Below are 10661 nucleotides of genomic sequence, written 5' to 3'. Positions count from 1 at the left end.
GAGGTTCCTGTGATGCCATAAAGCTTACAGTTGTCCGTACAGGTTACGGCACTTTTTTAAAAGGCAGCTTCATAAAAGCACTAGCATTGTAAACACTCATCACCAGCATCTGTAAATAACTTCAGAGCGCTTCCTGCTCTCCTTCGCTATTGGGCTCTTTTCCTTCAAATTAAGAAACTAAAAATGAAAACATCCTCTGTAAAAAGTAACATCAACTCCAAGACAGAGAAATGCCTCCTTGTACTTAGAGACAAGCCCACATTCAATCATGCTTACACAAAAACCCATAGATTCCCAGACACCCATGAAATTGCACCTAAACTGACAGCGAAGGTTTTGCTGAAGGTCATTCACAATGATTAAAGAGGTGTTTCTGCAATGATTTTCAAATGACCCTTGGGATGCCTCGACCACTGACACCTCTTCAAAAGAAAATTACTTTAGTGTGCCCTGGGACACCTGACTTTAGACTGACACAGTGACAGTCTAATACACAGTGAGAGCGTAAAGAGTGGCAGACTGGGAGGGAGATGTAAAGGCAAACAGAAAAGCCAGACAGGGAGGACCTAATAAAGTCACAAACTGAATGGCATGCGGATATGAAGATGTACCGTACAAGTGTATAACAGTGGAGCAGATGGAGGCGGTGAACGCAAAGAGAGCAAAACATGAAGGTGGGTATGTGAAGACATGCATCCATACATTAAGAGAGACAGTCGGGCTAGCCCGAAGCCAGAAACCTGTCCATCCATCCAAGAACAATCCCAGTCAGCACCACTGGGAGTATGGCCCCAATGCAATCTCAACACACACACACAAGCACACACCCCCTACAGCTCTTTTCTTCAAGCCGCTGATACAGAGGTTTTGGTAATAGCCACGCTCATGGTTTGATGGCTAATTTCACCTTCATACACTTTATGTGTGTGTCAGTGTAGTAATCACCTTGAGCCATGAAGGCAATGGATTCCTCCAGAGATCAGATAGGCCTTATTGGACATCATCACACACACACACACACACACTCTCTCTCTCTCTCTCTCTCTCTCTCTCTCTCTCTCTCTCTCTCAAATAAATAAATAAATAACTAAAAAATTCAGTGATTATATTTACATACAAACCACTGTAGCAGCCGAAGAACCGAGCATCACCTTCACACAAGATTCAAGGTTACTGAGCATATCATGGAAAGATGTGTGAAAGATTAACAGTTATTTTTTTATGTATTACACACACGGGATTAAGCAGATGGTTTTCTTTTATAAGTAAAAAAAAAAAGAAAAATACTAATGAATGTTCACTTCTGTGTATATTTCCTGAAAACAAAACCAGGTATTGCCTTTTATAACACGCTAAGCAAAGCTCTCACTTTATTGCGTCTTTTTTTTTTTATATATAAAAGGTGATTCCTCAAATACACAAGCTGCTGACATCATCAACTGATTCCCCTCCATGTGACAGACACACTATTGCTGGGCCTTGCATCATCTGCCTTTCAAACATCATGCATTTTACAGAACCCCGCTGTAACCCTGCAGTGAACTGTACTCTACTTTTACTCAGCAACAATGCACCACTGACAGGGAGTTTTACCATATAGCTTGGCATGAGGATGAGAACAGTGCCTTTTAGTCTAACTTTCGTGTGTTTCTTGTGTGTCATTTAGCCCATCTGTCTCCGTCTATTCCTCCCTCCCTCTCTCTATCAGGACAAACAGAAAAACTGCTAACTAGCTCCCTTGTTACTCTGACAATTGGTATCTCAACCAATAAACCACGTCTAATTGCATTGCTGGGAAACATCTTTTAGCAATTAAATTGTTTGGCTAAAGTAGCTCATTAAGTAGAGCCAACCAAGGGATATGAACACAGACAAAAACAAATAACAAATTCGTACACAGTACATTACACTAAAGTTCCCAGCGTGTAGTTTGGTTTATTAACTGAAGATGAGTATGCTGCTGTACAGATTAAATGTTTACTAATGGAGATAAATTTAATTTCCTCCTAATATTGAAAATGTAAGTTTGCTTCTGACAATTGTTCCTTCCAACAGGCCAATGTCCACATGCAGATATGCCAGCAAGCTCACATTTTTGTTGTGTTGCAGATGCTGACAATTATTTTCAATGTGTTTAAATGCCAACATTTGCCAACTAGCACCAGCATCAAGAGGTCTGAGCATTATTCATTGACGTGTCAAGGGCAGGTGTCAGCTCGAGCCAGGTGGAGATGTGTTTATACACGTTTATGGCTTTTTAACACTAAATGATCTCAGCAGTAAATGCTTCCTGCTGACTTTGGCAGCATTTAAGTTGTGTATTTCCACATAACACAGGCATTTATATTGGTAGCATATTCACAGTAGGCAGGAGAACGTGAAAGGTTTTTGCATTTCGGACTCAAGCACAGGTGTATGGCTGTCTGGTGGAGGTAGCATGTACCAGTGTCACTATCAGTGCTAATTAGCTCCACAGTACAAATGTAACTAATTGCAATATTGTTTTGCCAGTAAATATATGCAAATATAGTCATTTAAGGTATAGGACTATTGACCTGATACCTGTAGGAGATTTGAAAAACAAAATTAGTGCATCACTAAAGTTATTTCAGTTCAGCCTGAGGATCGGTTGAACCAAATTTCATGGTAATTCATCAAAATCATGCACTACTGTCATTCTCATTAAGATGCTGGACAAAGAAGTTAAGAGATTACTTTGCAATGATTGGGATTTCAACTTCTGGCTAAATGTGCATTCAAGAAAATAATGCACTGTGCATCTTGGGTAATCAGACAATGAAAACCTGATATCAGAGTTGATATTTTAAAAGGTTTTATTGAAAAAATATAGAATTTGGTAACACACTACAAAAACATCAACACAAACATAATACATGACAGTCTCAAAGACAAACCAATAGCACATTAATAGCTAAGTATCTTTACTGTGCCTTCAATGAATCACAAAACAGTTATTCAATTGTTTAAAACGTTATGTGTGAGTTATTGATGAAGCGATCATTGTCTTTGACTTGGGGAAAAACCTAATAACTACATACCTGCTGTTGTATGTTGACACTTTGACTGAAAACTGCCCATTTCCCCCCCTAAGATCACATCTTATGTCCCAAATGAATGTACCTATTTACCACTTCCTGAGAAGTTAACTGTACAGTTTCAAAGTGGGCGAGGCCATTAGTAAGAAGTATGTCTCCCACTGAAAAATTTGCATTTGAAAATTTACTTTTAATGAAAGAGTTTATTTGCCTCAGTGTGGTTTGTCAAATGGCACACAATATTAACAACACCCGCACGCCTCATTAGCTGTCGTTTTAATGGAGATGTTGGCTAAAAATGTCAAAACAGTTCAAACTTATTCCAAACATCCTGGGGCAACAAAGGACAAGACTCTTGATGTACAAAGTCTTGTAGAGTTGACAGTATCTGCACAGTTGCTCTCAGAGTTTATAATTCAACTGCCCCCCCCCCCTAAAAAAAGAAAGATATATGTATGATATATATATTATCTAAGTATCTGAAACCCTCAAAAATATTCTTCAGCTCAGGTAAGATGTATTGCTATTGTGCATTTGCTAGATTCCAGTTAAATGCTCTCAGGTGCCAATTTCAACAACAAAAAAAAAAAAACAAACAAATGTGTGCAAATGAAATTTTCTTTGTGTGTGTGTATGTGTTAATAAATTAGATTAACTCCAGAAAGTCAATTTCGGAGAACAAAGTTGTTTGTTGAAATACTAAAGCAAAAGTCTTATGTTATTTAATTTGACATCATAAAATTGATTCCTTCATACACACAACCACTGTCATGGTTGAGGTAATTCCAGCTCACAGCTGGTTTGCTGTGCTTTATTTCTTCCTGCTAAATGACAATTGCGTCAAAACCATGCCTGTAAAAATGTTATATATCAATACATTTTTGTCCAAATGCCTTTCACTCATCAGTGGTAATGCTGCAATTCCACACACACTGTCAAGACAAAGATCTGACTGAAAGCTGCTCGACATTGAGGGCTCGTGCTAGTGACCTGTTGAACGAAATCGCATCATCTACTCACTGTCTGTAAAGATTCTTGTAAAACCTTGTGCTTGCATTCTAAAGGTGTAAAGTTGTGTTGGACACGAGGAAATGGTGCTCTACATCAGTGATGCTTTAGTTTTTCAGGTATGTATGTGTATATATGTACACATACACACGCACGCACGCACACGCGCGCGCACACACACATACACACGCGCGCGCACACAAGATAGATAAGCCTTGATTTGTTTTCAAAAATATGACCAATGCCTTGTGCTTAGCCGTTAAATTTTACATCATGGGAAGCATTGAGAATATGTAGTGATATAATCAACATCAGCGAACACATTAATTATAGGTTTGTTAAGAAAAACTTTGACATGTAAGAGTCATTTATAGACATTTTAGCCAAACAAAAGGGCAACAGATTTGTCATAAAGTGCAAATTAAATTAGTTCCAACATACACATTGTCTGACATTCTTCTTATTGCCTGTAGATAGTGGTGGCGAAAATAAATACATACCGTAGAAAGTTGGGGCACAACAGGGGCATGGCAATTTTGGCTGGGAGGGAAATAACGGCGCTCGAAAGATGAGAGGCACTTATAAGGGTGTACTTTTCACCAATTGTTCATGCCCCAGGTTAAAAAGTCCAACTGAAAATGGTAGTTGTCAAAAAGCCAATAATATGGGGTTTGGGGAGGGATCAAAACATTGTGGAACTTCATCAAATGCCTGTGGTGTCATATGACTGAGGGAACTTTAATTGAAAACATGCTGGGTAGTAAATTAAAAGCATCCAGTCCAGTTACTTTCACTGTACATGCCTTATATTGCCGACTATCAAAAAAATGCACCATGTTATTGACGCATTATTTCCCAAAATTACAAATCTGCATAGTCGCAAAAGTCCACATGCAGAGGTTTCACTGCCAAAAAAAATGTATCTCAGGTCAAAAATAAGTTTTGCTTGAATAGAAATAAATAAATAAATAAATAAATGTGTGGTTTCAAAAGGTGCAAAACAACACACTTCAAAGTTCCAAAGTGATAAATGCGGACTGAAGAGACTATGCAGATATTTATCAGTCAATCAAACTTTTGCTTTGTTGGAACATCTTGACTTTTAAAAACCCATAAAGATGATCAACTGTGACTATTTTCCACTGCCGTTCTTCATGCAAGCGCTCAAGAAGTACGATCTTGATTTTGACGCCCTGTGGAAAAGCTTGAGCGCCAACCTAGGCGACTTGCAGGCCGCTCGCTTCAACTCTGCTCGGGCACAGAGGGGCGCCTGAGTATTTAAAAGGCAAACATGTTCTCCACAAAAAGTGAAATACCCCTTTAAAACCTTACATTCTTCTTGTGTGCTTCGCTATGCTTTTCATAGTCAGGTGATACCATCCTTTACAAAACTAACTTTACAATCTCATTTCATTGCCACTCTTATGCCATAGCAATACCAGTACTCTGTATAAACAAGAAAAAATATTAGCATGTGATCTGAAAAGAGGATATATATATATAGTAAGAACTGTTCCCTCTTTAGGTGAACACAATAGTGAAAAGGGTCAGGTTTTTGCAATAAAGCACTGAGTAGTAATGTGTAACATACCATACCAAAGAGAAGTAAAGCAAGGGCTTGATCATTGACATCATTGTATAACTTGAAACCATACAACACACTGGAGACTCAAAAACCAATCCCTCCTGCTTTCAGAGAGGCCTGTTGAAAATATTTCTAGGTGTTTCACCAAAACGTGAAATAAAACACAATCGACAACAACATAATATGAATATTTGAACTGTCTGCATACCCAGTTGGCCGTCTTAGCCGGAGATAGATGTGCTGGTTGCCCCCACCTGACTGTGGCCCATGACTAAGTAACAGGGATGCTGATTTAGAATATTTGTTACTATTTACTAATGTATACTACTCTGAGATGCTTGATCAATACCAACTTGTCCACATGATGGTAGACAGAAGAACGATGCTCCCTGCTTTAAATATATAATACATTATATACATGAAAGACGTGGGCAGAGCCGCTCAGTAGTCCAAGAGAGTATTATGAGGAAACACAAACTGTCTACATCATTTTTGCTTTTTAAACAAGTATAAATAAATAAATGATTATCAAGTTAATCAATATTGCCTCCTTATTTCAACAGTCCTGTGAGGTTTATTGTGGTGTGGCAGGTGCGTGGGGCAGGCAGATTCTGCAGCATGGTGAACTGATTGAGGGTTTTGCGGTACCTGAAGGTTGTTGGTTCGAAGTGAAGGCTCCATGAAGTTGCGTGCACTCGTGAGTGAAGGCTGCGTTGGATTCTCAGTTGAGGTTTCTTCAGAATCTGAGTGAAGGTTCCATTGGAATATCAGAAAATGGTCCCACCAGAACCTGGACAATCCCTTTCATGAGAAGTCCCCTCATTACTTGAGCACAGTTTCCATCAGGATCGACTGAACTGTCTTGGATTTGAACTTCTACTGGATTGAATAGTTTGCCAATCCTACTAAACATGATGTGATATTTCCATTAGAACCTGTGTGACTGTCCAAAATGGATGCGTAATGTTGCCCATTATAATCTGAATGAAGGTTCATCAGAATCTTAGTGAGGGTTCACCTGTCTGGGCGATGGATGCAATAATATCCAAAGAAAGAGTCCAGTTGAATCTCAATGAACAGTTCTGTTCGGCTAAGTGACGCTGACAAATCAAACCATGTTAAACCTGCTTGAAGGTTCCTCAGAATCAGATTGACAGTTCCATTAAAACTTGAGTGAAGCATCAAGTATATGGTTTGACTGGGTTCTGTGGGAACCCATGAAGATCTTAATGGAGATTAATAAAGATTTACAGAAGTCATTGACAGAAGGCCTGCTGAATCTTATATACACATGCACCTTCATTCAGAAGCTGGTTTTAAAGAGCTGAATGGTTCTACTGTCACATTCTTTCCGTATCTGGCAGCATTTACATATCAAACTACAACGTTTCGATGCTGCAACTGAGTGTTGTACTCCTTATAGTGCTATACATTCAGCCAGAACAGATGTAGAGTATCTCTGAGCCTAAAACCTAGCATCTTTTCACCCTCTTCCTATAAGCTCAAAAAGACCCACATTTTTAAATCTAAGCCTCTTCATACAGTGAAGGCTGCATTATGTACTCTTGTCTTGCATTGATTCGGAAGACAACAAAGTATATGATGCTGAATAGTCTGGACCTTCTGTGAGTTTCTTAGCTAGATCACGCCAGTCTTGTGGCATGAAGACCAGCCTATGACAGGTCAAAAACAAAGCGTAAAAGCACTTCAACATGGAAAAGCAAACATTTTAAGCGAATGAAGAATTTGCTATTGAGCATTATTACATGTATACACTGACAGAGTGGTGTTGAATTCAGTCAGGCGAGAAAAAAAAAAAAAAAAAAATTGTACTTAATAAGCCAGTCCTGTTCAGATCCACTGGGCTCAGATCTCCTGAGACAGGCTGAAAAATCTCAGCCCGCTGCATGAAACTCCCATGTTTGTGAAACAGTCAAAAAGTGCTCGTTGCCCTCTCTTGCAGATGTGTCTATGTTTTGCGCGTAATGTGAGAGAATCTGAACAGTGCGCGAGATATCAGGATTCCCAAGATTCACACAGATGTAATAATTAAACTGAAAAGTCTTTGCTTGAGTTTAATGCATTGAAGTTCATTTGTCTCACCACCATCTTTTCCTCCGTGTAGCACCACTCAGTTCAGTTTGGTTTTAGCGCTGCAATGTCAAATATCCCCAGTGACACCACCACCAAACTCCACACAAGGGCCACAGAAATGTGGATCCTCCTGATCAGATCCATAAACAAAGGGTGTCCTTGTCCACAGAAAGTGCTAAGCCGTTCTAGGTCCAACAGTAAATCGTCACATACTAGGTCCATATACTATGTGTGTGTGTGTGTGTGTGTGTGTCTGTGTGTGTGTGTGTGCGTGCGTGTGTGTATGCCTGTACAAATGCATCAGATGTTTACTGTAGAGTTGGTGCTGTTCATATGGACTCTCATCTCCTGAATGTTTGTGATGATTTTTTTCTGATGTCCAGCCAGATTCACACCTACTCTCCGTAAATCCCTGAAAAAAATAAAAAAGATAAATAAAAAAGACAAACAATGGGCCATTAGTTATCAAGCTGTCATCTGCCAAATACTGAAATGTATAGCTGCTCTCAAATGAATTTCTTATCTGCAAACTTGCTTCCAGATAGGTTCTATTTGTATGCTCACTTGTCTAAGTTCTCACAGGCAGATTAAAGAAGATAAACAAAGGCGCTCTAAAACGGTTATGCTGTCATGCTCTAAATTGATACACATAAGTCATGCAGACTTTTCAGCGATCGAGCGGCTTTTTTTTTTTTTTTTTTTATAATCCTGTGCTAAATTTGTCATTCTTATTTTACCCTGACCTTCGCAACTTTCAGATATGATATTTTTCACTTCTCTAAATAAAAAAATATCTTAGTAATGAGCTTAGTTTTGCATAAGGGGAATATCCTTAAAGCTTCAATGGATGTTTGATAGTTTCAATTTTAGTCTGAGTCAAGTTATTTTACAGAGTTTTGGTCAGTCTGGGTAAGTCCTTGTCTGCATACCAGGTTTTGTGGATGCAACCAATCATTAGCATGAATAAAAGTTGCAGTGCTTGAGACATATTTCGGTGGCCTTACTCTGATGTCATCTGGGCCACTGTTTCCAGGGACGAGTATCCTCCTTCCATGAAGAGCTCAGTGTAACGGCCCATCTTGATGGAGTCCAGCCATTCCCCTACTGTCTGAGTCCGAGTGCTGCAGTCCCCTTCAACACTGGCATGCTCCACTAATAGGTTGGAAACCCTGTTATGTGGAGAGCGGGCGGGAGAGGGAGGGGGGGGAGAGAGAAATGAGTAGAAATTAATGCACAAGATTTATACATATATTTCATTAAACAGTGTCCGTGGTCGTTGGTGTGTTTCACATCGTTATCATTCATGTAAATGAACGGGATCCACTGTGAGTTACACTGCTTTTTGAAGCTCATGCTTAGCTCCTGACAGCTGCCAATGAGGCCTCATAATGCTAATTATGCACCATCATGCAAAGTTGAAAATGCAGTCCACTCAAAAGTCTTTGCCATTCAGCTCACTCTTCGTGCCAGAAAACAGAGCTCTCCATGCTATCAACCAGGAATGTTCATGCTAGTTAACAGCATTCTCCATGCTATAGTTACAATGGACTGTCATGTGGGCGGAGGACTGTTGGTGTCCCTTTAATCTGGCTAACCGTCATATGTTATTGTGTGGGCTGTTAGATATGGCAATGAATCATTAAGTGGATTCCTCTGTGCGTGTCGGTGTGTGTGTGTGTGTGCGCACACAAGTGATAGGGAGAGAGAGAAGACAAACTGCCACACATTATTTCATAATCTCTGGAAAGAAAATAAGGTAATGAAGGTGTTTGACTAAATGTCTGCTTCACAGCACTTAAAGCAATTTAAAGCCATTATACCCTAATGCAGTAAATGTATATAGTGTGGAAACGCTAACTGGATGTTCCAAATGTTACGACTATCAAAGGGCACTCCACAATATACAATTCAGAGTAATGAGTAACACTAAGAAATTCAAACTTCGCACATTCATTTCTCTGCTTGTATATGTCCATCCTGATATAATTAGGTTGCCACACACCAAACGGTGACGTGTCTATTAGCCTGCAGAGCTGGGTTTAATTCACTTAAAGAATGTGCCGATTGGAAACACAATGCATTCTCAAGCCAGAAAAAAATATTGTAAAAAGGATCATTTTCTTGGCCGACACTTGGCGTCTCCTTGAAAAGAAAAAAAAGAAAAAAAAAGAAAACAACATATTTAAGTGAATATTTATATTCCTTTTCACAAATAACTGTCGACTCGGTTAGATCCAAACGTGGCAGTTTGTATGGTCATAGTCAACATCATCATCGATTATAGACACTTTCTCAACAACAACAACAACAACAAAAAGAACAAACAAACAAATAAACAAACAAACAAACAAAAAAAACAAACCCAGAGGTCCCACCTGTGTGAAGAGTTGACCAGCTTTTTTAATGAACTGGGGTTCCGAATGAGTTTGTCCAGTAGACAGACAATCTCATCAAACTTGGGGCGGTTGCTGCGTTCTCGCTGCCAGCAGTCCATCATTAGGTGGTACAGTGCCTCGGGGCAGTCCATAGGGCCCGGCAATCTATAGCTCTCCTCTATTGCTTTTATTACCTGCAGATAGACAAAAGGTGGAAGACAGTTTTGTTAAAAGCTACGAGGAGAACACCTCAGGACAGTTCAAAAGATCCTTTGCTTTGGATTTGGAGTAGAGGAAATGAGGGAGATGGAGGAAAATAGTGACCAATTTACACAGAGTATGAAAGGGTTAGGATCAGCAGCTGGAGACTAGCTGGAGAAGTGATACTCCCCACGTTGAGAGGAGCCTGCTTCACCATCACAGGCTCCTCCTAGATATTTAGTCTCTGTGTCTTTTTTTGACAGAACTTTTTACCATCTCTCTTTACAGTTAAAAAAATGTTATACTGTAAAAGAAATACATGCTTTATATGCAAATTATATA

At 39.4% G+C, this 10661-nt stretch overlaps 1 protein-coding gene across 5 annotated transcripts in view; it reads right to left on the bottom strand.

Moving 5' to 3' along the window:
• Nucleotides 1-7930: 7930 nt before the first annotated feature.
• epha5 (EPH receptor A5) overlaps nucleotides 7931-10661 on the bottom strand; it is a 47565-nt gene continuing 44834 nt past the window's right edge. For 4 of the 5 annotated variants that reach the window (XM_029516595.1, XM_029516598.1, XM_029516599.1 and 1 more), the window contains 3 exons: nucleotides 10119-10312; nucleotides 8748-8912; nucleotides 7931-8155 (listed from right to left, as the gene is read on the bottom strand). In XM_029516595.1, coding sequence (XP_029372455.1) covers nucleotides 8044-8155; nucleotides 8748-8912; nucleotides 10119-10312 — 471 coding nt within the window. In that variant the 3' untranslated portion in view covers nucleotides 7931-8043. Of the gene's footprint in view, nucleotides 8156-8747; nucleotides 8913-10084; nucleotides 10313-10661 lie in introns of all 5 variants that reach the window. The other variant, XM_029516597.1, reaches the window with a different exon arrangement.

This window comes from Echeneis naucrates, chromosome 12 (assembly GCF_900963305.1).
Source record: "Echeneis naucrates chromosome 12, fEcheNa1.1, whole genome shotgun sequence".
Lineage (NCBI taxonomy): Eukaryota > Metazoa > Chordata > Actinopteri > Carangiformes > Echeneidae > Echeneis > Echeneis naucrates.
Note: the sequence above shows the minus strand (reverse complement) of the source record. Positions and strands in the feature narration are given on the sequence as shown.